Source organism: Apodemus sylvaticus, chromosome 7 (assembly GCF_947179515.1).
Source record: "Apodemus sylvaticus chromosome 7, mApoSyl1.1, whole genome shotgun sequence".
Classification (NCBI taxonomy): Eukaryota; Metazoa; Chordata; class Mammalia; order Rodentia; family Muridae; genus Apodemus; species Apodemus sylvaticus.
The window spans coordinates 64,004,014-64,031,945 of NC_067478.1; the positions used below are offsets into that span (position 1 = coordinate 64,004,014).

Here is a 27,932-nt window from a genome sequence, read left to right on the forward strand (position 1 = left end):
TCTGGTCTACCCAGTGAGTTCCAGGTCACCTAGAGCTACATAGTAAGACAGAAAGAAAGAGAGAAAGAAAAAGAAAAGGTGAAAGGAAGGAAGGAAGAAAAGAAAGGAAGGAAGGAAGGAAGGAAGGAAGGAAGGAAGGAAGGAAGAAATAAGCAACACCAATGTATGTCTTGTATGTCTCATCTGTATGTGGCTTTGAAGGCCAGGGATGAAGTGGGCTCTCACTAAACGCTGCGTTCATACATAAAAACTTGGAAGGTAATACTTGAACACAAGCCTCTTCCTACGCCGCCGATCCGCCCTTTCTTTGTAGATGAGAGATCTCAATTTCACGCTCTTGTGCAAGGACCTCTCTGAAGCGCGATAAGCACCAAGCTGGAAAGCCTCTGAAGCCAAGGCCACAGCGCCCGCCGCTGATCACGTGGCGCGGCCGCTAGTCTCCCCACGTCCCGCCCCGCCCTCTCCCTCGCTGGGTTCGCACCGCCCTCCCGACCCGGTCCTCACTGCGCAAGCGCGGGCCGCGAGCGTGGGGTGTCTCGAGACAGCCGGGCTGCGGGCTGCGGAGCGTGCGGGTTTGCGGCCTGCGTTCGGCTAGCTCCAGCGGCTCAGAGGCCGAGGTAACGAGGCGCAGCAAGCCGAGCCTCCCCGATTCCCGGACAGCGTGGGCCATGGAGACTCAAGTGCTGACGCCGCACGTCTACTGGGCTCAGCGACACCGCGAGCTGTATCTGCGCGTGGAGCTGAGTGACGTGCAGGTAAAGGCCGGGCTGCGGGCTGCGCGCGGCAGTGGAGCCCCCAGGTACCCGTCGGCCGCCCTGCGCGTTTGCGCTCCTGCAGTGCGCCAGCGGGAACCGCGAGTTGGGTGCCCGATCTCCCCTAGGGCTGCAGGTGCCGTCGGGCGCTCTGCGCGTGGCTCCCGGTATCCCCTTTGTTCCTGGCAGGCGCCCTGGGGAGCCGCAGCGGAGTCCGGGAAGCCGGCCGCTGGCCTTCGGGTTGCCTGAGGCCCTCTGAGTTGTGGGATGAACTCTGTGGGTCTAAAGTGCGGTGTGACAGTGGCCTGTTGGGCCGTGGCTGGACGTCAGCGCTGGCCTCTGAGCTCCAGCCGGGGCGGCCCATTGACGTTCTCAAGGCCAGTCGCTGGGCTGGGCGGGGGGCAACCCTCCAACCGTTCAGTGATGGAAATCTACACCCCCGCTCACCAAGGAAATGGTTTCCATCCTTTCTATAAGGCTGCGAGCTCAGCCTTACCAAGTTGTGTAAAGAAATTATCTTGTTATATTAAGCATTAATTCCATCTCATTTGCCTATTGGGAACTTCCCATGTCTCTAACCAGACTATTCAGTATTCTTTGTGAAGCAAGTGGTTTTGGTCTGGAATGTTCTTTCAACAGACATCCTTACTCCTTAGTCTCCTTGACATCCATGGTATTCTAACCTCCTTTATTCCTCTGAACTGTTTCTTGCTCGCAATTAGATACCTGTCTGGATTAATATTTCATCTGGCATATTTTCTTGCAGGGTCTAGGTACCCATGTCCACTTGAGTCTAATCTTTGCTTCTGGAATGTAAATCGTTTCCCCTTGTGAACGATGAAGCTAATACTGGGCAGAATGTCTTTGAGTAAGCAGCAAATTTCATTTAAGGTATAAGCAAACCAGAATAAATTCTTCTCTATAGTAGGATGAATAGTTTTCTGTGCTGTCGTTCTCTACTCTGCTACAAAATTCTTTGCTAAAATAGAAAAATAAAGGTTATTTTTATTTTTGTATTTTGAAAACATTCGTACTACATAGTTATTGCTGGCATGGAACTCATTTTGTAGACCAAGCTGGCCTGGAACTCACTATGTAGAAGACCAGGTTGGTCTGGAACTCAAAGAGATCTGCCAGCCTCCGCCTCCTGAGTTCTGGGATTAAAAGTGTGCACCACAATGCCCAGAGATTCATGTTTGATACATGTTAACAGTGAACACTGTAAAGGTGGAGAAGAAAGGAGAAAATTTCTTTTCCAGAGAAAAGTCCTTTTTACAGAATGGTTGTGAGCCACCATGTGGTTGCTGGGAATTGAACTCAGGACCTCTGGAAAAGCAGTCAGTGCTCTTATCCTCTGAGCCATCTCTGCAGCCTGAGGCATTAGTTTTAAAAGAGCATGTCAATACTGTGTAAAACATACTACAGATTTACAGAGATGAGTCACACAAGCTCCACTTTCCCAGGGCACAGGCAACTTTTCCAGTGCATTCTGTCTATAAGGAAGCAAATTACATAAAAACGAAAAAGGTTGCTCATGAATATGTCTATTGGTATATCAGTATATCGGGTTTGGTGTTGAAACAGGTCCCTGGTGTTAAAGTGATTCACTGCCTCTCTTTCATTGAGTTGGAAATGAATTCCAGAGATGACAAGACTTCTTGTCTACCTGTTACTGGGAGAACTTTCCAGAGAGCCCACCTGTAGCTAAAACCAAGTGTGTGTGTGTGTGTGTGTGTGTGTGTGTGTGTGTGTGTGTGTGAAGAGTCTATTAAAATTGATTATAGGATTTGAGCATTAGTGTTTGTGAGAGACGAAATGGAGGAGGGGACTCTGTAGCTTAGATGCTGTGGATACAACTGTTCTGAAATACAGAAAGGAGGAGAGACACAGGATTAAACTCTTTGGAGAAAGTGTTCACTTTGGCCAAGAGAGGAGGGTGTCTGGTATATCTTTGGCGGCAGTGTGACCAGGTGTTTGTTTTTATATACACTTGTGCATTAGGCTTTGCCTCATTTTGTTTTCAGAACAATCTTTTTCTGAAGTTATTGTTCTATGAGCTAGTAATGGCTAATAAGAGAATGGTCTGTTCTAGTTGTGCATTTAGTGAATGTCGTGAGCTGCCTCTGTTTGCTTGCCTGCCTTCCTTCTTTCCTTCCTTCCTTCCTTCCTTCCTTCCTTCCTTCCTTCCTTCCCCTTTCTTTCCAAGACAGGGTTTCTCTGTATAGCCCTGGCTGTCCTGGATCTCACTCTGTAGACCAGGCTGGCCTCGAACTCAGAAATCCGCCTGCCTCTGCCTCCCAGAGTGCTGGGATTACAGACATGCACTACCACTGCCTGGCTCTCTGTTTGCTTTCTTGATTAATCTACTTGGCTTCTGTTGAAACAACTTCTAGCTCAAGGTCAGCTCAAGATGAAGCAATCCATTTGCTTCGTGCAAAGCATTTAAGGAGTACTCCCTCTCATTGGTTGGTCCCTAAGGTAGGTGCTGGGCCCTTGGGCAGCTTTCCAACACCCTTGCCTCTTACAGTGTATCCTGCTGCTGCTGCTGAGTGAATTTCAAAGGGTTGAAAACTCCATAGCAGTGTGTGTGTGTGTGTGTGTGTGTGTGTGGGGGGGGGGTGATCAATTCTGCCTCCTCCCAGGACAGGATGCACAGTCCAGTTGTCACATCAGTCTTTGGAGTGGCAGAGTTAGCACTGATGGCAAACTACCACCGTTGTGTACAGGGTTGTAAACAGTAACAACTTCACTAGTGGCATTATGCTTGAGATGAGTGGTAGCAAAGAGGCAGTGGGGATTGGCGATTTCAGAGTGGCACTTCTGTTGAAGGGCAGTATCAGTACACAGGTCAGGCTTAGTGGCCGTGGTTGTTAAAGCAAGTGTTTGTTTAGCAAGGTTTCTGTTGTATTCAGACAGAGTACACAGCTAGTTTGAAAGATCCTGTTTTTGTCAGTGTCTGGTAGGAAGAAGACATCCAAGGTGTGCAATTGGGCCTTTTTCCTTCCATTTATTAGCTGTCGACCACAGATAATACTCTGAGCCTCACCTCTTAATTTTCATAAACATGAGTAATAATATCTGATTTATAGAAAGGGTCATTTTGATGTTTGAACTGGGTTTAGAGGTGGTTTGTAAATTCTAGTGTGCCATCCAATTTGTGGGGTTTATATGGTTGTGATGTTAAATCCTAGATGAGAGACAGATACACGGAAGCTGAGCACCATCTGTTAGCAGTCCCGTCCACACAGGAACCTTGTCACATGACCAAGATGGCTTTACACAGTAATTGAGAAAGGATGAACCAGCCGGGCAGTGGTGGCGCATGCCTGTAATCCCAGCACTCTGGGACTCAGAGGCAGGCGGATTTCTGAGTTCGAGGCCAGCCTGGTCTACAGAGTGAGTTCCAGGACAGCCAGGGCTATACAGAGAAATCCTGTCTTGAAAAAACCAAATCCAAAAAAAAAAAAAAAAAAAGAGAGAGAGAAAGGATGAACCATTCAGGAAATTGGATTAGGAGAACTATCAATCCAAAGTGGTGAAAAGATAAGATTTCTGCCTGTGTCAGTCACAAAAATCACTTTTAAATGGGTTAATGAAAACTGACTGTATAAAACGAAGCTGCTAAGGAAAATGGAGGAGACTGGTATTAGAAACACAGAAGAGTATCTTAAGAAACAAAATTAAACCCTAAAGGAGAAGCTTGGTGAGGAAGGCAAGTTTTAAGAATATATTTGCTGGGTTGGAGAGACCACTCAGCACTTAAGAGCACTGACTGCTCTTCCAGAGGTCCTGAGTTCAGTGCCCAGCAAACTTCACACAGATCTCCTTGTGAGTTTGAGGTCAGCCTGGTCTACATGGCAAATTCCAGGTTAGCCAGGGCTATTTTGTGAGTCCCTGTCACAAATTAAGTGAAAAATTACATTCTGTGTGTGTGTGTGTGTGACCCGTATGTGCATGTTCAAGATTGAGACGCAGTGCATTTGTGGAGGTCAGGACAGCTTTCAGAGTCAGCTCTCTCCTTCTATCATTTGAATCTGAAGAATAGACCATGGTCAGGCTTGGCTAGAAGCTTCTTTGCTTACCAAGCTAGCATTCTGGCCCAACATGAGGTATTTTTGTTTTTGTTGTTGTTTCTCTGGCCCTCAGTGAGACATCTTTAATACAGTTAGTGTGAGTATTAATTGGCAGTTTTTTTTGCAGAACAGTTTGACAATGTCTGGTTGAATTGAAGATGTGCTTTAAGTAATTGCAATCGTACCACTGTCTGTTTTATTTCCTTTTAAGGCAAAGACAAATAGAGCATAATGTCAATGCATATTAGTTATGGATGGCAGTGTTTGTTACAGTTTTCAGTGTTTGGCCAATTGCTTGAAACATTTCACAATATAACTCAGAAACTCTAAACTGTCTATAACCACAAAACAAAACTACTCACAAAGTAGTAAACTAACTTGGTCATTTGAATTGATTTATATCCAAGCCCATGGGCTAGGTATTGGTCATGGTATGTAATATAAAGGTAGTGTCTTCGTATTGGGGTGGACAGAAGATACTTACTGAATAAAACAGGTCTCTAGATGAGCGCTGTGGTGAAAATAAAGACCTGAGATGGCAGAGGCAGACTTAACTGAGTGGTCAGGAAATGATGTGAGGAGGGAATGATGAGATCTGAGCCAAGGGAAAGTGGAAGGATAGAATGAGTTATGCAGGAGGCAGGGAATAGCGCTGGGCTTGCAGTCAGTGGAAGAATGTTCTTTGAATGCTTGACAGGCTGTGGGATAGACCCCCTTCATTACACACACAGAGACAAAGCAGCCAAACCTGGGAGGGAAAAAGGAACCCAGAGAAAGAGAGACACACACAACATTCTGGCAAGTGCACAGACTCAAAGACAGGCCTGGGCCTTGGAGGGTTCCTGGGGAGCAGAAAGGACATTAGTATGTGTGTGGTGTTGTAAGGAGAAGAAGGAGAGGAGGTGGAGGGTTTGAAGATGTGGGTCATGTAGAGCCTTGTTGCCATGGCAAGGTGCTTGGATGTCACTGTAGAGCAATGGAACTGTTGAAGAGTTTTGAGCAGAAGGATGAGTCCTTAGAATCTGTATTTTAAAAATTACTCAGGGGCTTGCTGAGAGTACACACACACACACACACACACACACACACACACACAATATCTGGGAGAACCTGGGGACCACATCTTCTTTGATATGTAAAATATGCACCTCAGTCCTTACACACACACACACACACACACACACACACACACACCACTGAGACAGAGTTTCTCTGTATAACAGAGCCTTTGCTGTCCTGAACTTGCTTTAGAGATGCACCTCAGTCCTTGCACACACGCACGCACGCACACGCCCCACATCCCACACCCTGAGACAGAGTTTCTCTGTATAACAGAGCCTTGGCTGTCCTGAACTCGATTTAGAGACCAGGCTGGTCTTGAACTCAGACCTCTGCCTGCCTCTGCCTCTGAGTGCTGGGATTAAAGGTGTGCCCTGTTGGTGCTCTGGGTTATGCAGGACTATTGATCGATGAGGGACAAAGCAGGATGATTTTAAGCTTCTCAAGCAGCAAGGGCATCAGCCTCTCAAGGACTGGACCCAAACCCTTTGTTTTGTTTTGTTTTGTTTTGTTTTGTTTTGTTTTGTTGAGACAGGGTTTCTCTGTGTAGCTCTGGAAGTCCTAGAATTCTTGTCTATAGAGCAGGCTGGTTGAGATCCGACTGCCTCATTTTGTGCCGGTAATTAAAGGCCATCACACTCAGCTCAGTAAGAGGGTCTTAGAACTAACTGGTGGTGGGATGTGAGCTTCCATTGAGTGTTTGGTGGGAAGAGTCTGAAGTTTGTAATTCACAAGGACATCTGCAGCTTCAGTATTCTGGGAACACCTTCAAGGAGATAACATCTGAGCAGAGCCCTGATTAATAAGCCATATAAGGAGGCTGGAGGCCCAGTGGTAAGAGCACTGGCTGCTTCTGCAGAGGACCCATGTTATATTCCCAGCAGTGACATGGCAGCTGTCTCAGTCAGGGTTACTATTGCTGTGGTGAAACACCATGACCAAAAGCAAGTTGGGGAGGAAAGGTTTATTTGGTTACACTTCCACATTGTAGTCCATCATTGAAGGAAGTCAGGACAGAAACTCAAACATGACAGGAACCTGGAGGCAGGAGCTGATGCAAAGGTGACGGAGGGGTGCTGCCTACTGGATTGTTCCTCATGGCTTGCTCAGCCTGCTTTATTATAGAACCCAGGACCACCAGCCCAGGGATAGCACCACCCACTCTACCATCGATCACTAAGAAAATATCCTCCAATCATATCTCACGGAAGTATTGTTTCACTGAGGTTTTCTTCTCTCATATAACTCTAGCTTGTGTCAGGTTGACATAAAATTAACCAGCACCGTGGCTTACAACTGTCTGTAACTTCAATTCCAAGGGATGCAGTGTCCTCTTCTGACCTTTGCAGTCGCTCAACATGCACATCATATACACACACAAATGCAGGCAAAATACACACATAAATTTTTTTTTAAAAGAAGCCATGCAAGGATTGGGGATGTTGCACAGTGGTAGAGTGCCTGCCCAACATGTGCAAGGCCCCTGGGTTCCATTTCTGGCGCTGCAAAAGAAACTTTTATTCATTAGATGTATTGTTGTCTCAGAGGTGTACTGTTGAATAAACTCACTGTTTCTAGCTCTTTCTGAACTCTTGACTGGCTGGTTCAACTCAGCTGTTCTGGCTCAAACTCTTCTCCAAGCCTATTGATTCAAACTGGCTTCGCTCAGCTTCTGACTGACTTGTTCTGCTTGGCCTTAAACTGACGCTGGCAATCTGTTTTAATCTTCTGGCTCCTTCTTATTCTCAGGCTCATTCTGTCTTCACCTGCAACACGTCTTGTGAAACTGTCCTGGTAAAAGACTGCACTCTTTTCCCTCCCCACTCCCACGGCTCAGTCGCTCTCTCTCTCTTTAAAGATTATTTACTTATTTTATGCATATAAGCATACTGTAGCTGCCTTCAGACACACACCAGAAGAGGGCCTCGGATCCCATTACAGATGGTTGTGAGCCACCAGGTGGTTGCTGAGAATTGAACTTAGGACCTCTGGAAGAGCAGTCAGTGCTCTTAGCCTCTGAGCCATCTCTCCAGCCTCCCACTGCTCTCTTAAGTTGCCTCTCTCTGCTCTTCTTGTGAGAGTTGGGCATATCCTATCTCTGACTCATTCTGTCAAATCTTCCTCTAATTCATCACTTTGTCTGCTCCTCAATTAGATGTCAACTTTCAAACATGGGTGCTTCCTTCTACAAACTAATTTTACTGTTGTTTGGGATTAAAGGTGTGTACTAAGGGTATGTTTTATTCCAGCCAGAAAGATTAAAGGTGAGTCATACAGATCACACAGACCTAGAAGGTCTTTGGATGTGTTTCCCTTGTCCTTGCCAGAGCAGCCATGTTGCTGGATTAAAATTCTTCCACATGGCAATGAAAAAAAAAAAAAGCCTTGTGAAATTGTGGGACTATTACAGGGAGGGAAGAGCTACTGGGAAATCCTTCCAAGGAAAGCAGCAGCTGATAAATTCAAGACCCTCTCTCAAGACATGAAGAGTAAAGCTGGAGAAGAGTTTGGGCTGAGTCATTTGGGACTTTGTGTTCTGGACTCTGCCTACCCAAGTCCTCATCTCTGGGACTTCCTGCAGAACTGCTTCCTAGATGAGGATAATTCCACAGGCATGGAGTGGCTCACTGAAAGGCTCATTGTCAGACCTTTGGAGGAGGCTCCAGAGCCTGGCAGCCCTTGAGAGCTCCTCTGCAATGCCTGGCATCAGGCTTCATGCCAGGCAGCTCTTTAACCACCCTGAACCCTTTACCAAGCTCCAAATCAAATGAAAATACAGGTTTTTTTTGGTAGGGAGGAAAGAAAACAAAGAAGAAACAAAAGCACACCTCCTCTGGCTGCATACTGTACTATGGGCGTGATTTGGCTCTCAGGATGCCAGTTTATGATAGAAAACTGAGCGAAAACCAAAAGAGACCAGCAGCAGTGGCAGGTTTGGAGAGCCCAGGCACTGTCTGCTTGGAAAGCAAGCAGGTGAAAAAAAAAAAAAGAGGAGATAAGAAGAGTAGCCCGAGGCACGGGTCCCAGACTGTCCTAGAAGCTGGGAGAGAGCATCTCAGTGGGATGTGGTCAGCTGTGGCCAGTGCCTAGACAGGTTGAATAATCGGAGTAACTTAAGGAGACTGCGTATGGAGTGCTGTGGCAGAGTGCTTGCCTAGCATGGCCAAGACCTTGGGTTCAGTCACCAGGGTGGCAAAATAAAATAAGATAAATTTATAGCAAGGAAGAAGAAATGATTATAGGTAACTGTAGTGACAATTTTGGAATTTTGTCTGTCTCTGTCTCTCTCTGTGTCTCTGTCTGTCTGTCTCTGTCTCTCTCTGTCTCTGTCTCTGTCACTCTCTCAGGTTTTTCAAGACAGGATTTCTCTATGTGACAGCCCTGGCTGTCCTGGAACTCACTTTGTAGACCTGGCCTCAAAATCACAGAGATCTGCCTTCTCTGCCTCCCAAGTGTTAAAGGCATGCATCACCACCACTGGGTGAATTTTGATTTCTTTAAAAAACATAGAAATATAATAGAGTATGTTTTTGTTTTAATCCCAGGTGTGGAATGTGGGACTGCTTCACACTGACCATAACAGCTGACTATGAATTTGCCTCATGCTCTAGCAGGGTTATGATTTTGCCAGCTGCAGATAGTTTCTGCAACTGTGTGATGTTTGGAATTCTGGGAACTTTCCAGAGGATATATAAATGTAGGGCCCCCAACATGCAGGGTGGGTTGTTGGTTGTTGTTGATTACAGTTTATTAAGTACTCATGCCGGGCAGTTGTGGCACATGCCTTTAATCTCAGCACCTGGGAGGCAGAGGCAGGTGGATTTCTGAGTTCGAGGCCAGCTTGGTCTACAGAGTGAGTTCCAGGACAGCCAGAGAAACCCTGTCTTGAAATGTAACCCCCCCAAAATTATTAAGTAGTCATAAGCAAAGAAGAAATAACAAGAAGAAATTAGATACCCTGAGGATGAAGATCAAATTTGCCCCAAGCAACCTGAAACCCTCAATCAGCAGGAATTAGTCTAACAATAATGTTAGACTAACGTTTCTGACCCCTGACTCTATTCAGGGATCTCTTTCCTTTCTTCTGTCCATTTTTCTGTCTTATCTAATGCTAGGGAGCTAAAAGGGTGGGAGAAAGGAGGACCCACAAGAAGTGGCAAAGACTGGCTACAATGGTATGTGCAGACGATGTCTTCTAAGTGACTCTTCCTACTAAGGGAAGACAGGCTCATTACCTCAAGTCTGTCTGTGCCAGTGAAAGACCAGTCACCAGAGTGTAAAATCATGTGTGAATGATACCAGGGCTGGGCTGAAGGGATTTTCACTCAGCAAGTTGTTGGCAGTTTGAATATTGAATAAGGTAATGGATTTGGCAGAATGGATTAAAAAAAGAAAGTCTGAGCTAGGAATGTAGCTCTGTGTGAGAGAGCTTGACTAGCATGTGGAAGACCCTGGGTTCCATTCTCATTAACACTAAATAAAGAAACAAACTTAAAGTAAAAGAGAAAACTCATTCCCTTTTCTGTAGCAATGAAAACTATAGTAACTTATGTGTAATGCTTCTGCCCAGGGAAGCCCAGGTTTTTTCAGCTAAACTCTGCCTAGGAGACACTGAAATTCCATACTCCCTGAAGGAACACTAGATTCCCATTATAAACCATATGGCAGGCACAGGTTGGGGAAGCCAGGTAGGTTTCCTGATATCAGCCTGAGGTTCATCTTGGAAGCTTCAGCCCTGCTACATTAGCACCTGGACACAGGTTCTCATCACACACAGGCAGAACATGGATGAGAAGGAAACCCTCTGTGTAAAGGCTGGCTTGGTAGAAAGTTCACAAACTCTGCACTTACATCAGAGGCTCTGAAGATTAAACAGGGTGAGTGGCTTTGTTTTTTTTTTTTTTTTTTTTTTTTTAGATAGGGTTTCTCTGTGTAGCCCTGGCTGTCCTGGACTCACTCTGTAGACCAGGCTTGCCTCCAACTCAGAAATCCGCCTGCCTCTGCTTCCCAAGTGCTGTGATTACAGGCGTGCGCCACCACCTGGTGAGTGGCTTTAATTTCACTTCCTTGAACAATTACTGAGGCATCGGGAACATAGAGCTTCTATCAAGCAATGTAAGTCCAGAGCATCCGAGAAGCTAACAAACAATAATTACAGCACACTGTTGAGAGCACTGTACCAAGAGGTGCAGGGAGAAGCTGTCGATCAAGCTATTGGAGGAAAGGGAGAGGAAGAACCTTCATGTTGGATCCAATTTTGAATATGAAGTAAAAGCTTATGACCTGCAGGCATAGACCCTTAGATTTTTTTTTATTTTTTGGATTTGGTTTTTTGGAGATAGGGTTTCTCTGTATAGCCCTGGCTGTCCTGGAACTTACTCTGTAGACCAGGCTGGCCTTGAACTCAGAAATCCACCTGCCTCTGTCTCCCAGAGCGCTGGGATTATAGGCATGCGCCACCATCGCCAGGCTTGACACTTAGATGTTTTAAGAGGAGGAAGAGAGCAGTGTGGTTGTGAGTGTTGACTAATGTTAGCCTTTCATATGCTCTTCCGACTTAATGCTCAGAATAGTTCTGAAATGTATTTTGTTGTTGAACTTTTCCTCCCACGTTACTTAGTGTGTGTGCTTGTGCATGTGTATATTGTGTATGTGTATGTCCAGGGCACATGTTTAGAGGAGAGAACCCAAGGAGTTGGTTCTCTCCTTCTACCATGTGGGTCCTGAGGATGAAACTCAGGTTTTGTAAGTGCTACCCAGAGCCATCTCACTGGCCCATGGGTAGTCTTACTAATTTAAAAGTTAGAGTGATCGAAGGGTTGTGGATTTGAAGGTGAATGAGAGGCAGATACAGATGATCTGGATGTGAGCCCAGGCCTAGCTGACTTCACGGCTGTCCTTTGCGCCTTACTCTAGCCATGTATTTTTCACAAACAAAGTTTATTCCTTTTTTAGTAAAAAGCCTGGCTTGTGCTAATCAGCCTTTCTGTTAAAAACAAAAACATCAAATAAAGAAAATACCAGAAACTCTTCAGGGCTAGCCTGGTCTACACAGTGAGTTAGTTCTAGGACACCCAAGGCTTTGTGCGAGACCCTGTTCTCACACACACAGAGAAATGCATACATGGGAGACAGGGAGGGAGGGAGAGGGAGGTTGACAAGTCGTAAAAGGCTTTTGCCCCAGAATGTTTGTTCAGCTAAGTGATTGTGGACTTCCGGTGCTGGTAGCCCAACAGGGTGTAGGGTATTAGAAATTAAGATCAGAGTTCAAAATCTCCCAGAGGCATGGCATGCAATTTCTTCCTTTTAATCTGTCCTTTAGATCAAAACTCAAGATCTGTCAAAGGTGTGACATGTCACTGGGAATTTTTCCCTGCACTTAGGTCAAGGTGCAAACTCATCCTTCTCCCTCCCTAATCGTTGCTTAAGGTGAGGCATCAGGCAAGCCTTAAGCCAGGACTTTGTGTTTGAGTAGCCACAGCTGGCGAGACCCTTCAGTCCTTGGTGGGATTAAGCACAGTGGCGCATGTCTAACCCCAGCACTCGGGAGTCTCAGGTAGACCTCTGTGAGTCTGCGTCTAGCCTGGCCTTCCTAGTCAGTCAGGGCTACACAGAAAAACCCAGTTTCAATAAACAGACAAACAAATAAAAGCTGCTGCAGCTCTTAACGTAGCTCCATAGTGTAGCTATGTTGGTACCGTTTAAAAACCTTTAGGCAAATGTACCAGCTCATTTTAATACAGGTGTCAGGGCACTAGGAACAGTATTAAAGTCACATGCATCTAGTCACAAAGCCTGTCTTATATGTAAGTTACATGCATCTAGTCACAAAGCCTGTCTGTCTTATATGTAAGTTACATGTTCTACATGCTCTAAAGTTATTTCCACCACAGGGTCTCCAGTTTCTTTTCCTTTTAATTTTGAATTTGTTTGGTATAAGGCTTTATTATTGTTCTTTTTGTTGTTGTTGTTGTTGTTTTGGATTTGATTTTTTTGAGACAGGGTTTCTCTGTATAGCCCTGGCTGTGCTGGAACTCACTCTGTAGACCAGGCTGGCCTCAAACTCAGAAATCTACCTGCCTCTGCCTCCCAAGTGCTGGGATTACAGGCGTGCGCCGCCGCCACCACCACCACCACCACCACCACCACCACCACCACCACCACCACCACCTGGCTTTTATTATTGTTCTTGATTCTGTTTTGTGTGTGTGTGTGTGTGTGTTGTTGTTGTTGTTGTTGTTGTTGTTTGAGACAAGATTTCTCTGTTTAATAGCCTTGGCTGTCTTGGAACTAGCTCTATAGATCAGGCTAACCTCAAACTCACAGAGATTTCGAGTCCCAATTCAGCCATAATAGGGCAGGTCCTGCCCAGCTGAACACTGCTTGTTAGGTCTAGCCTGTCCAAAGATGGTGGTCATGGAAGGATATCTCTCAGTTTTAAAGTAGACTTATGCAGGCCTGAAAAAATGGCCCATTGGTTATAAGTGCTACTGCTCTTCCAAAGGACCCTGGTTCAGTTCCCAGCACCCATATGGTAACGTACTATAACTCCGGTTCCAAGGAATATGATGCCCTTTTCTGGCCTCCTCAGGAGCCAGACATGCATGTGGTGCCTCCTGCCTCTGCCTCCCGAGTGCTGGGATTAAAGACATGAGCCATCCTGCCTGGCTATTTAATTGTTTTATGAATATATGACTTATGGTCTGTGCACCCGCTCTTGGCACAGAGAGCTGAGAGTCAAGCAGGAAAACGGATGACACTGGGACCACACCACCTCTTGTAGAGCCACCTTGAATTGTCCATAGGAGGGGGGCTTTTTTTAATCCAGTGAAAAAATGTTTAGTTTTACTTTATGCTGCTGAAGTGTGCATTAAAGCCCTTTCTGGGAATAAATGAGAAATTTGGAAAATGAGAAATCTTCCTTTTCAGTCAGAAGCTGAGGGAATCTGGCGCTGGAGGCTGCCAGACCACAGAGTGACTCTCTCAGCTCTGTTGTAATGCTTCGTTTTGGTGCGAGGCTGTCACCCTGGTGCTCTCAGCCATCCATTCCCACGGTGCTTGTTCTGTCCTCAACTTGAATAACCCGAGACTGCCGGTCCATGCTCTCCGTCTGCTTCCTTGCTACCTTCTCACAGGAAGTGAGTCATCTGTTCCACTGGGGGTGCAGGGATGCAGCCTGCAAGATCTGTCTGTTCTCTCAGTCACCTCATATAGCTCCTTGTCTGCCTGCCTGGCCTTCATCAGTAATGGACTGATTCATAGCCTCATCGTTCTACAGAGTTAGAGCACTTTAGAGTCTCTGGAGAAGGCATCAGTCAGTGAGGAACCCTTAGACCCAGAAACCTGCAGGGCTGTGAACAGTCTCTTAGCGGGGCACAGGGTAGGTCAGTCTCCAGGAGGAGGAGGGGAAGTTTCTGCTTTACTGTAATTTCTCCATATTAAAATGTCTTTTGTGTCCCTGGTCTCTCTTCACAGAACCCTGCTATCAGCATCACAGAAAATGTGCTGCACTTCAAAGGTTAGTATCTGGGCAGATGCTCGAAGACCTCTGCATAGATCAGAAGGCATTATGGCAGTTTGCCTTAAAAAAAATTGAAAATAATTTGTCTGTCTGTCTGTCTATCAGTCTATCTACCTACTTACCTATCATATCTATTTAGTTTGTCTTAGTATATACCTTGGGAGGCCTGGAACTCCCTGTGTAGGCCCGGATGGCTTCACACTCACAGAGACCTACCTGCCTCTGTCTCCTGAGTGCTGAGATTAAAGGCATGTGCCACCACACTTTGCAAACATATATATTTAAAACTCTGTGTGTGTGTGGGGGGGTATATATGGTATGTATGTGTATGTATGACCACAAAAGTCAGACAAGTGTGTCAGATTTTCTGGAACTGGAGTTACATACGGTTGCGAACAGACATGTGGATGCTAGGAACTGAACTCTGATCCTATGCAAAAGAAACAAGAGCTATTTATAACTGCTGGGCTGTTTCTCCATCCTCAATAGGGTTTTTTTTTTTTTATTTTATATCAGAGTATTTGGAGCATGTAGATTGCTCTCTTATAATCAAATATTTCCACATATCAGTGGCTGTTTGCATCTGTGATCCAAGCTGAAATAGACAACTGGCACAGTACACAGACATACAGACAAACACACACACACACACACATACACACACATAAAGTAAGTATTTAAACCTTCAATTTCTTAAAAAGCAAATCAGCAACTCTAATAAAGACAAAGATGGACACTTATTGCATTTGTGCTGAGGAAGGCAGTGGGGATGGATGGGGGCCCACCCCGGGGCCTCCCAGATGCTGAATACACACCCCACCGCTGAGCTGTATCCTCAATCCAGGGGAACATGTCCTTCCTTTTTTAAAAGAATTTTTGAGACATGTCTTGCTATGTAGTCCAGGCTAGCCTTGAGCTCCACCTCCTGTCCTAGCCTTGTAAGGGCTGGAATTTTTGGGGGGAGGGTTGGATTTGGTTTTTTCGAGAGAGGGTTTCTCTGTATAGCCCTGGCTGTCCTGGAATTCACTCTGTAGACCAGGCTGGCCTCGAACTCAGAAATCCGGCTGCCTCTGCCTCCCAGAGTGCTGGGATTACAGGCGTGCGCCATCACCGCCCGGCTTGTAAGGGCTGGATTATAGGCCAGTATCCACCATGCCCAGATAAAATTTTTTGAGACTTTACTGTTCTGATGGTCTCTGACTCCAAGAATCTGGCCCGTGTTTTCTCTGTAGCTCCTCATTGGCTTCCTGTTGTGCTCAAGGCACTGGGCTTGTGTTCACAGGTAGCCAGTGGATGGGTCTCCTTACTTTCTTATATATATATTTTTTAAATAGCACCTCACGTAGTCCAGGCTGGTTTCAAACTTGCCATGTAGCTGAGGATGACCCTCAACATCTGACCCTACTGCCTTTACTTTTTTTCTTTTTAAAGATTTATTTATTATATATAAGTACACTGTAGCTGTCTTTAGACACACCAGAAGAGGGCATCAGATCTCATTACAGATGGTTGTGAGCCACCATGTGGTTGCTGGGATTTGAACTCAGGGCCTCTGGAGGAGCAGTCAGTGCTCTTAACAGCTGGTTTTGATCTGTTTTTCAAGATAGAGGCTTAAGGATTTAGCCTATGAGCTGTTCTACTTTAAGGAATATATGGTCTTAGAATATAGTAGCCATTCATAGCAAATACTTGGCAGGTTGTACTAAAATGGCCAGAGGAGGGAAGGGAAACCCAGAAGGAACCAAGAGAAAGACAGCAGAGTAGAGGGGAGGTGTGCCCTATGGGAGTCTCTGGTCATTGGCGTTTGGACCAAGGGACTGCTTGATTTGGGGAAAGAGCATTGTCATGGCTCAGGGATGGAGTGGCTACCTCAGGGATTTCCCCTTAGCTCAGCCCATCCTCTGCCCTGTGGCATTTGGGACTGCTGAAGGACAGGTTGGCTTCTGCCTTCACTCTGTCCCTGGCTGGAAGGTTAGGTTTAGGTTAGAGCCGTCTTTGAGTTAGTTAGTATCTAAGTCAGGGTTTCTGACCCTGCTCAAAACATCAAGACCAAGAAGCAAGTTGGGGAAGAAAGGGTTTATTTACCTTACACTTCCACGATGCTGTTCATGACTGAAGGAAGTCAGGACTGAAACTCAGGCAGCTCAGGAAGCAGGAGCTGATGCAGAAGCCATGGGGGGATGTTTCTTACTGGCTTGCTTCCCCTGACTTGCTCAGCCTGTTTGCTTATAGAACCCAGGATGACCAGCCCAGGGATGGCACCGCCACAATGGGTCCTCCCCCCTTGATCACTAATTGAGAAACTGCCTTACAGCTGGATCTCATGGAGGCATTTCCTCAAGGGAGGATCCTTTCTCTGTGATAACTCCAGCCAGTGTCAAGTTGACACACAAAACCAGCCTGTAGAGTTTGTGCACTCCCCCCCCTTCCCTAATCTTTTTCTTCCCCTACTTCTCTCTCTGCCTCCTCCTCCCTTCCCCTTGCTTTGTCTTTCTTGAACCCAGGGCCTGGTGCATGCTGACAGAGAATGACTGCTGAGTCATATCCCAGTCCTGCAGCCTGTCTTAACCCAGTCAGGATGGCATAGACATCTGATTTTTTTTCTACTTAGGATTTAGAATCAAAGTAAATGAGAAAGTTAAATTTTACACATGTGCTCCCTTTTGTGTCTTTCTCCTCTTCCTCTTCTCTTCCTTCTTCTCCCCTTCCTTCTTCTCCCCTTCTTCCTCCTCTTCTTCCTTCACCTTCCTTTTACTGTTATTGTATTGAGTATTATGCAAGCTGTATTAAGTTATTGTAAATAGTCCAAAATGTAGTCCATCAGTAATCATATGGAGTTCAGGTTTGCCCATAGTTTGGCTCATCCAGCTGTTGAGTACCTCTGCCTTCAGGTTCCCATGCTCCCACCCTTTTGATGGGAATGCTAACTTTTGCCTTCTTTTCCAAAGCACTGTAGCAGGCTGGGTTTGTGGTGGCCTTGCTGTGCTCAGATTCACAAAATCCATTCTTTTGTTTGCAGCTCAGGGACATGGTGCCAAAGGAGACAATGTCTATGAATTTCACCTGGAGTTCTTAGACCTTGTGAAGCCGGAGGTATGTTCTCTGCTTTCTTAGAGCCTTTCCACTCTAAGAAGTGTGTACTAGTAGTTAGGCAACCTAAGGACAAAATCTAAAGATGAGCAAAGGGGAGTGATGCTGCTGTGTGGTACAGAGACTGTAGTGTGTGGTACAGAGGCTGTGAGTGTGGTACAGAGGCTATGAGTGTGGTACAGAGGCTGTGAGTGTGGTACAGAGGCTGTGAGTGTGGTACAGAGGCTGTGAGTGTGATACAGAGGCTGTGAGTGTGGTACAGAGGCTGTCTGTGTGTGGTACAGAGGCTGTAGTGTGTGATACAGAGGCTGTGAGTGTGGTACAGAGGCTGTGAGTGTGGTACAGAGGCCGTGAGTATGGTACAGAGGCTGTGTGTGTGGTACAGAGGCTGTGAGTGTGGAACAGAGGCTGTCTGTGTGTGGTACAGAGGCTGTAGTGTGTGATACAGAGGCTGTGAGTGTGGTACAGAGGCTGTGAGTGTGGTACAGAGGCTGTGTGTGTGGAACAGAGGCTGTCTGTGTGTGGTACAGAGGCTGTAGTGTGTGATACAGAGGCTGTGAGTGTGGTACAGAGGCTGTAAGTGTGGTACAGAGGCTGTGAGTGTGGTACAGAGGCTGTGAGTGTGATACAGAGGCTGTGAGTGTGGTACAGAGGCTGTCTGTGTGTGGTACAGAGGCTGTAGTGTGTGATACAGAGGCTGTGAGTGTGGTACAGAGGCTGTGAGTGTGGTACAGAGGCCGTGAGTATGGTACAGAGGCTGTGTGTATGGTACAGAGGCTGTGAGTGTGGAACAGAGGCTGTCTGTGTGTGGTACAGAGGCTGTAGTGTGTGATACAGAGGCTGTGAGTGTGGTACAGAGGCTGTGAGTGTGGAACAGAGGCTGTCTGTGTGTGGTACAGAGGCTGTAGTGTGTGATACAGAGGCTGTGAGTGTGGTACAGAGGCTGTGAGTGTGGTACAGAGGCTGTCGTGTGTGGTACAGAGGCTGTTGTGTGTGGCACAGAGGCTGTTGTGTGGTATAGAGGCTGTGAGTGTGGTACAGAGGCTGTAGTGTGTGATACAGAGGCTGTCATGTGTGGTACAGAGGCTGTTGTGTGGTACAGAGGCTGCCATGTGTGGTACAGAGGCTGTCATGTGTGGTACAGAGGCTGCCATGTGTGGTACAGAGGCTGTCATGTGTGGTACAGAGGCTGCCATGTGTGGTACAGAGGCTGTTGTGTGGTACAGAGGCTGTCATGTGTGGTACAGAGGCTGTCATGTGTGGTACAGAGGCTGTCATGTGTGGTACAGAGGCTGTCATGTGTGGTACAGAGGCTGTCATGTGTGGTACAGAGGCTGTTGCTTGTAGCTGCCAAGGAGTGGGAATGCTGGAGAGCCAGAGCATCATTATTTGTGATATGAACTTCCATTTTTTCCCTCATGTGTTAGATACGGGCTCAGATGAAACTTCTAGTTCTCTTCCAGTTCTGGTATCCTCTGGAGAGTCAGGCGATAGATCTTGCAGTTTTTCATGAGACTCGGTCACTGTGCCAGTAAGAATCACAGAAGCAGAATGGATGAAGGGTTCAAAAAAAAAATGTTTGGAGCCTAGAAGCGTTTTCCTTCTTTTAGCCTCAGGAAGCTGATGATTTGGTCCATCCTGGCCTGGTGTCTTGAGTCTGTGAATCTTCTTGTGCAGGAACTCGTTTTGTGGTGGCTCCAATAGCCCTGGCATGGGTGCTAAGAACATGGCATGCCCATGGAGGCAGAGTGGGAAGCCAGAAAAAGACACTGCTGCTCTTTCCAGTAGCCCTTGGTCAGCAATGTTCCTCATGTATCATGGCTTATAAAAGCAGGCATGGAAGAGGAGGAAATACCCCTGCAGTTGCTCTGGGAAGCCACGCCAGCACAGTGCAGTCAGTGCAGGGAAGGAGTTCTAACGCTGTTGCTCTCTCCCAGCCGGCGTACAGGCTGACCCAGAGGCAGGTGAACATCACAGTCCAGAAGAAGGGGAGTCATTGGTGGGAGAGGCTCACCAAGCAGGAGAAGCGCCCACTGTTTTTGGCCCCTGACTTTGATCGCTGGCTGGATGAATCTGATGCGGAAATGGAGCTGAGAGCCAAGGTGAGCGAGCAGACTAGGCCCTCTACTGGAGGGGAACTTGGGAGGGACTGATAGAGTGGGGACCCATTACATGCCGACTCGGACACTTGGCACATGCCAGGCTAAGGTGATGGGGTCTCGGGGAGGTAAAGTACCATTCTTATCACATGCCAAAGATAGAGTCAAAAGCTAGCTTTTGACACAAAGCTTGGCCTATTGGCCAGGACAGTGTTTGTGGGGCCCTCTCCCCATCCCTGTGCTCTCTGGAAGGAAGTCTGCACAGGTCACACTTTGAGAGCTGGGAGTTTTGTTTCCATATCATTTGTTTGGAAATATTCTGCATGAGAAATTCCCCTGTCCTCTCCCCTTTCCTTATTCAGTCTTTCCGTTATTTATGCTAGGACTAGAATCTAGCACCGTTTCTGTGGCTCACACCATCCCATTGGAGGCTCTTTGACTTGGCCTAGTGCATCCTCCCAAAAATGTCACCATTGTAGGATATTTTTCCCTGTCTCTTCACCTCCCTCACTTTCTGGCACTCTATAACCAGTGTGGCTTGCATACCCTTCGCTTCAGTTCTAGAACCATTTCTTTAAGGAGCTATCTTTTTTTCTTTTAAATCTCATGTGTATTGGTTTTTGTCTACATGTAGGTCTGTGCCCACAGAAGCCAGAAGAGGGGGCATCAGATGTGGGTGCTAAGAATCAAGCCTGGGTCCTCTGGAAGAGCAGCCATTGCTCTTAACCACCGAGCCATCTATCTCTCCAGCCTAAGCAGTCTTATTTTTGGAGAGTGATATTAGCACCCACATCAGCTGACAGTGAGGAGATACAGGTGTGCATACTCAGATACTGAGTGCATACTCAGATACTGAGTGCATACTCAGATACTGAGAGACACACCTTTATGTGTTTGTGGATTCAGCTAACTGTAGGTTTACAGTGACACTGGCTATGATTTTAGCTTCTGAACAAAACAAAAACAAAACCCCACAACTCATACTAGAAATGTAGTGTCTGGAATGTGTTGTTTGAAATGGCGCTTCTTACCCTAAGCTATACTGGGCTTGGTGTTTTAACAAGCTGTAAGAATACAAGACTGCCCCACCTAGCTGGTTATCCATTGCATGGGGTACTACACTCACTGCTCAGGCGGTGATCTGCTGCAGTCTCTCCTGAGAGCGCTGAACATGATGGGAAGAAGCAGCCCGAGGGGGTCAGGTCATGCCGGCACGTGGGAATTCTAACTTGTATTCTTGAAATTTTCTGTCTAAATTCTAGGAGGAAGAACGCCTAAATAAACTCAGACTAGAGAGGGAAGGCTCCCCTGAAAGTAAGTGGCTATGGTGGCCACCAGCTCACAGGTGATGGGCTGGGTAGGAGCGGCATGGCGGGAGACGGGAATTCCACCCTGATGCAAGCTTGGGCGAGTTTATGTTTAGTTTTAAGCTATGAACACCACACTTACCTTTTCTTTCTGCTTGGGACTAGCCTTGTCTGAGTAAATCAGGGCTAGTGCAGCAGACAAGAATCTTGGTCTCAGAAACAGACTAAGGGCACACGGCACTCACCTTGTGTAGGCAATGGAAATGCGCTTGGACTAAGGCCACACCCCTTCAGCCTGGCATCTTCTCTCACTGGATTTCTTAAGGGTGTGACAAGGATGCCTCTGGTTATCAGTTCTTAAGGTGGAAAGTGTTCTGCATGTGTGTCTGGGGTGCTCCAGACCAGAAGAGAGTGTTGTAGCTCCTGAAATGAGTTACTACCAGTTGCTAGCTACCATGCAGGTGCTGGGAACCAAACCAGGGACCTCACCAAGAGTGATCTTTACCACTGAGTGGCTCTGCAACCCCTAGACAGAGTTTTGATTATTTTATTTTGAGACTAGGTCTCTTGGCTGGCCTGGAATTTAATATGTCTACCAGGCTCGCTTAGAACATGAGAGATTGGCCTGCCTCTGTCTCCTGAGTGCTGGGATTAAAGGTGTGTGCCACCTCACCCAGCTCTTCAGAATTTTAGAAAAAATTCATTTTATCTAACCAAATGTTTATTAGAAATAAGGTCTGTAAGTGACTATATAACATTCGTGGTGATGGTGCTTAAGTCCAGCAGCTAACTATTATACACACAGCTTGGGAAGCACTAGAGTGACTCTAGGTGTGGAGATGGGTTCAGTATGGGCACCTCAGAAACTGATGTTCCTGTGGCAGGCTCATGCAGGTCTTGGGAAATACACATGTGAACTACAGAACAAGGTGAGGTGCATGCAGGGCCAGCATTTGACGTGCCCTAAGTAAGGATGGAGATGGCTTTAGAGAAGTGGTTTCCAAATTGCGTTCTCTGGTACCTCAGGGGTTCCCAGAAATGCTTTGGAAGGGTAGTTCTTGCAAGAAGCGCCACTTTAATTGACATAGATCTTATGTGTTACACATTCAAGATTCTGAGTGTGTGAGTGTGTGTGTGTGTGTGTGTTGTATTTTAAGTGAGTTTAAAAAAAGTTTGAGTGACCAAGGATTTAGAAAAATCATCTTAAAAGATAAAAACATAGTCTCTAAAGAGGATTAGTGGAGGCAACAACGCAGAGAGCCCCTCAACAAGACAATTGCCTGTGCAAACTTGGAGTGAGTCTGTAGAACCCAAACAAAAGTGAAAGGACACTGACGTCACAGAAGACTGATGTCACAGACATGTGACCTCCACACTGAGCCACAGCACATGAGCCTGCCCCCTCACAACTACAATACTAATGATGGGTATGGTGATGATTATAGTTTGCTTTGTTTTTAACTTTTATGACAAGGTCTAGCTGGCCTGAAACTTACTACATAGACCAGGCTGGCCTCAAACTCACAGATATCCTCCTGCCTTTGCCTCCATAGTTCTGGGCACCAATGTAACTGGCCCAATAATAAAGTTGTGTTTTTAAAAGCTACCTTTGATATTTACATAAACTTTTTTGAGTGTTTTAAACTTGATATAGTAAAAACAGTCATCTTTTTTACAGGTTTTTTTTTTTGCTTTTATTTTTTTTTATTTTTTATTTTCTATATTCTTTGTTTACATTCCAAATGATTTTCCCTTTTCCAGTTTCCCCCTCCCCATAAGTCCCATAAGCCCTCTTCTCTCTGCCTGTTCTCCAATCAACCCCCTCCTACTTCTCTGTCTTGGTTATTCCCTACAATGCTGCATCAAGCCTTTCCAGGACCAGGGCCCTCTCCTTCCTTCCTTCTTGCGAATGATTTGATATGTGAATTGTGTCTTGGGTATTCAGAGCTCTGGGCTAGTATCCACTTACCAGTGACTGCATGAATAAAAACAGTAATCCATGTATAAAAACAGTAATCTTAAAACATGGATTTTAGCATGCTAGACATGCAAGACAAGGCTTCAAACTGTTTTTAAAATTTATGGTTTCCTGATGATAGGGTTCTTCATGCTGGGGAAGGAAGTGTACATTTTTGCATTATGAAGAAGTTTGATTAAGTGTGTTACATGTGGTGTCTTTTGGCCCTGTGAGATGGGCTGGTTTTTGTTTGATCATACTATTGTGGTCTGAGCATCAGCTAAGTATTGATGAGAGTATTGGTGACCCAGCTGGCCTGTAGTCTCTGCCCAAGACTGTCCTTTCTGTCCTTTCTTTCCCCCTCTTTCTGTCACCAGAACGTGTGTCCACCTCTTCCTGCCTCTGGCTGTGTCATCTTGCTCACGTCTAGGCACAGTGCAGATCCTGGCTTAGCCACACAGACCTGAGGACTGCCTGTTTCTCCAGGCTACTGTCTTTTCAGAAGACATTGTCTGTCTTCCTCTGGCTTATGCTGTGGCTTCCCAACCCATTGTGAGCTCTTAGGAGGCAGTGTGTTTATTATCTTTGTGTCCTCATTATGCCCTTCACAGTGTCTAGCACACTGTGTTCAGACAGGACTGCCTACATGAATATATGACCAAATCTTAGAATTGTTTTTTGTTTTTGTTTTCATTTATTCTTCCTATTAAATGAGCTAGTTTGACCTGCATGGTCTTAAAAAAGCAAAAATCAAACAAAATGAAACCAAAAAATCAAAACCAAAAAAATCCCCAAGCCCCAAAATCCCAGAGAAGAGGTATTATGTTAACTAGAACAAAAGCTGAGGGGAAATATATCTCCCTATATCCATTAACAGGGGTGGAATTTTTCTCCTGAGCTAGTCAAGGCTGTGAAAGGAAGCTGGTGAACAAACACAGGCCACCAGGTAAAGAGAGGATGGAGCTGTCTGGACCCAGGGCTGCCCCCGGGGCTGTGCTCGGGAGCTCACCGCCCTGCTTTACTTTGCTTTGCAGCTCTTACAAACCTGAAGAAAGGGTACCTGTTCATGTATAACCTCGTGCAGCTCCTGGGATTCTCCTGGATCTTTGTCAACCTCACAGTGCGCTTCTTTCTTTTGGGAAAAGGTAAGTATGAAATTTCATCTACCTCAGCTGAGGTGGCTCTCTCTGCCTTGGATGTGAACAGGCACCTGTGCTTCCCGCCCTTCCCTATGCTACCATGACACTCCTTTCCCAGTTCTGAAGGAACAGGCTGACTGGAGCAGCCTAGAGGTTTCACTTCTGCGGATGTGTTTTAAGGAAACAAGAACTACAGACAGTTTCTGCAGATGTGACATGTGGCATTAAGTTACAGACTTTTCATGTGTCTTCATCAGTGAGAAATTTCTGTGGAATATTTGCTCATGTGGTGTTGTGGGGCATAGAGGAAGAGTTAACAGTAGCATAAACAACGCTTATGAGGCTAAAATCAATGTCTGACTTGTTTTTCCCTGTTTGATCATAGCAGCTTGCAAATGAGCACTCTCAAAAAGATTAGAAAGAATACAGTCTTCCAGTGGTCTGAATGTAGGTCAATTGACAGTTTCTTTTGCAAAATATGTATGGGAAAAATAAAATGATAATAGAAAACGTAAACTGTTTGAGAAGAGAAATGAACTCTTGTGGAGTATCATACTTCCTGACCCTGCACTCTCTACTCCGGGGCTGTTCAGCTGGGGAGTCTGTCGAAAGGGAGGTCCCATGACTTATTTTACACCCCTGACAATGGACTTGGGGTAGCACAATGGCAGGCTAGGGAAGCCACATGCCTGAGGGCTTACAGTCAGCCTGTGCCAGCAGTCTCCTTGTTGATCACAAGAGGGAGTGGAGCCATCTCAGGTGCAGTTACTCTCTGTGATTAGTATAGCTTTATCATCCTGGAAGGAAAACAGGGACCTTCAGATAGATGAATGCTCCTCGTTTTGTTCAGCCTAAGATGGTGGTGGATGCTGAGTGTTTTTTCATAAGACTGCTGGCTGTAGGCCTGGCAAGATGGCTCAGAAGGTAAGGGTGCTTGCTGCCAAGCCCCCAAATCTAGCTCCACCACATGGTGGGAGGAAAGAACCAGTGCCCCAAGTTGTCCTCTGACAACCACGTGTATACCAAGGCATATGTGTAGCCACACATGCACACATGCATGCTAAATGCATAAGACATTAAGACTATAAAGTGATCTAGTCCAAAGCTGTCAAGTGAAACAGGCCTGTTGGCTAATTGGTGATCAATTTTCAACTGTAATTTATTTTTTCTACAGACCCTCTTAACTGAGAATTTAGATTACAAATACGTCAATAATGATTGTATCTGCCAGTGCCTTTCTTTTTTCTTTGTTTTCTTTTTTGTTGTTGGGGTTCGGTTTTGGTTTCATTGGGAACATTTGGAGATGTGCTTGGCTGTCTCAGTGATTCTGAGGTAGGGTTTGTATTCAGTAGGCAGGGGCTAGGAATCCCCCACTTTCTCCAAGTTGCAGGACAGAGGATGATCCAGCCTAGAATGCCAGTGGCGCTTGCTTGGGAAGTATTGCAAGGAAGAGAGCAGAAACAGCATGTGCAGGCAGGGCTGGTGAGGACATGGGGAGTGACTGAGGGAATGACCCAGGCCTCTCAGAATGTGCTGCCCATGTGTAAGCGAGCCTCACAGTCCTGCCCCATGTGAGCCTCACAGTCCTGCCCCATGTGAGCCTCACAGTCCTGCCTGTGTGAGTCTCACAGTCATGCCCCGTGTGAGCCTCACAGTTCTGCCTGTGTGAGTCTCATAGCCCTGTCATGTGTGAGCCTCACAGTCCTGCCCTGTGTGAGCCTCACAGTCCTGCCTGTGTGAGTCTCACAGTCCTGCCTGTGTGAGTCTCACAGTCCTGCCTGTGTGAGTCTCACGGTCCTGCCTGTGTGAGCCTCACGGTCCTGCCTGTGTGAGCCTCACAGTCCTGCCCCGTGTGAGCCTCACAGTTCTGCCCTGTGTGAACCTCACAGTCCTGCCCTGTGTGAGTCTCACAGTCCTGCCCTGTGTGAGTCTCACAGTCCTGCCCTGTGTGAGTCTCACAGTCCTGCCCTGTGTGAGCCTCACGGTCCTGCCTGTGTGAGTCTCACGGTCCTGCCCTGTGTGAGCCTCACAGTCCTGCCTGTGTGAGCCTCACAGTCCTGCCCCGTGTGAGCCTCACAGTCCTGCCTGTGTGAGCCTCACAGTCCTGCCTGTGTGAGCCTCACAGTCCTGCCTGTGTGAGCCTCACAGTCCTGCCTGTGTGAGCCTCATAGTCCTGCCTGTGTGAGTCTCACAGTCCTGCCTGTGTGAGTCTCACGGTCCTGCCTGTGTGAACCTCACAGTCCTGCCCTGTGTGAGTCTCACAGTCCTGCCCTGTGTGAACCTCACAGTCCTGCCTGTGTGAGCCTCACGGTCCTGCCTGTGTGAGCCTCACAGTCCTGCCTGTGTGAGCCTCACAGTCCTGCCCCGTGTGAGCCTCACAGTTCTGCCCTGTGTGAACCTCACAGTCCTGCCCTGTGTGAGTCTCACAGTCCTGCCCTGTGTGAGTCTCACAGTCCTGCCCTGTGTGAGTCTCACAGTCCTGCCCTGTGTGAGTCTCACGGTCCTGCCCTGTGTGAGCCTCACGGTCCTGCCTGTGTGAGCCTCACAGTCCTGCCCTGTGTGAGCCTCACAGTCCTGCCTGTGTGAGCCTCACAGTCCTGCCTGTGTGAGTCTCACAGTCCTGCCTGTGTGAGTCTCACGGTCCTGCCTGTGTGAGCCTCACGGTCCTGCCTGTGTGAACCTCACAGTCCTGCCCTGTGTGAGTCTCACAGTCCTGCCCTGTGTGAACCTCACAGTCCTGCCTGTGTGAGCCTCACGGTCCTGCCCCGTGTGAGCCTCACAGTCCTGCCTATGTGAGCCTCACAGTTCTGCCCTGTGTGAACCTCACAGTCCTGCCCTGTGTGAGTCTCACAGTCCTGCCCTGTGTGAGCCTCATAGTCCTGCCTGTGTGAGTCTCACGGTCCTGCCTGTGTGAGTCTCACAATCTTGCCCTGTGTGAGCCTCACAGTCCTGCCTGTGTGAGCCTCACAGTCCTGCCTGTGTGAGCCTCATAGTCCTGCCTGTGTGAGTCTCACAGTCCTGCCTGTGTGAGTCTCACGGTCCTGCCTGTGTGAGCCTCACGGTCCTGCCTGTGTGAACCTCACAGTCCTGCCCTGTGTGAGTCTCACAGTCCTGCCCTGTGTGAACCTCACAGTCCTGCCTGTGTGAGCCTCACGGTCCTGCCCCGTGTGAGCCTCACAGTCCTGCCCTGTGTGAGTCTCACAGTCCTGCCCTGTGTGAGTCTCACGGTCCTGCCCTGTGTGAGCCTCACGGTCCTGCCTGTGTGAGTCTCAGGGTCCTGCCCTGTGTGAGCCTCACAGTCCTGCCTGTGTGAGCCTCACAGTCCTGCCTGTGTGAGCCTCACAGTCCTGCCCCGTGTGAGCCTCACAGTCCTGCCTGTGTGAGCCTCACAGTCCTGCCTGTGTGAGCCTCACAGTCCTGCCTGTGTGAACCTCACAGTCCTGCCTGTGTGAGCCTCACAGTCCTGCCTGTGTGAGCCTCACAGTCCTGCCTGTGTGAGCCTCACAGTCCTGCCTGTGTGAGCCTCACAGTCCTGCCTGTGTGAGTCTCACAGTCCTGCCTGTGTGAGTCTCACGGTCCTGCCTGTGTGAGCCTCACGGTCCTGCCCTGTGTGAGTCTCACAGTCCTGCCCTGTGTGAACCTCACAGTCCTGCCTGTGTGAGCCTCACGGTCCTGCCCCGTGTGAGCCTCACAGTCCTGCCTGTGTGAGCCTCACAGTTCTGCCCTGTGTGAACCTCACAGTCCTGCCCTGTGTGAGTCTCACAGTCCTGCCCTGTGTGAGTCTCACAGTCCTGCCCTGTGTGAGCCTCATAGTCCTGCCTGTGTGAGTCTCACGGTCCTGCCTGTGTGAGTCTCACAATCTTGCCCTGTGTGAGCCTCACAGTCCTGCCTGTGTGAGCCTCACAGTCCTGCCTGTGTGAGCCTCATAGTCCTGC

At 47.3% G+C, this 27,932-nt stretch overlaps 1 protein-coding gene and 1 long non-coding RNA gene across 3 annotated transcripts in view; one reads left to right on the forward strand and one right to left on the reverse strand.

Annotated features, from left to right (window-relative positions):
• The first annotated feature begins 482 nt into the window (after positions 1–482).
• Positions 483–27,932, forward strand: part of Hacd3 (3-hydroxyacyl-CoA dehydratase 3) — a 37,979-nt gene continuing 10,529 nt past the window's right edge. Inside the window, exons 1-6 of one of the 2 annotated variants that reach the window (XM_052188030.1) lie at positions 483–755; positions 14,360–14,402; positions 17,425–17,498; positions 19,433–19,597; positions 20,857–20,908; positions 23,893–24,003. In XM_052188030.1, coding sequence (XP_052043990.1) covers positions 669–755; positions 14,360–14,402; positions 17,425–17,498; positions 19,433–19,597; positions 20,857–20,908; positions 23,893–24,003 — 532 coding nt within the window. In that variant the 5' untranslated portion in view covers positions 483–668. Of the gene's footprint in view, positions 756–14,212; positions 14,265–14,359; positions 14,403–17,424; positions 17,499–19,432; positions 19,598–20,856; positions 20,909–23,892; positions 24,004–27,932 lie in introns of those variants that run through there. The other variant, XM_052188031.1, reaches the window with a different exon arrangement.
• LOC127688913 (uncharacterized) lies at positions 25,808–26,911 on the reverse strand. The gene is made up of 2 exons (XR_007978788.1): positions 26,820–26,911; positions 25,808–25,903 (listed from the first exon to the last, which is right to left on the reverse strand). It is a non-coding gene; the product is annotated as an uncharacterized LOC127688913 (long non-coding RNA).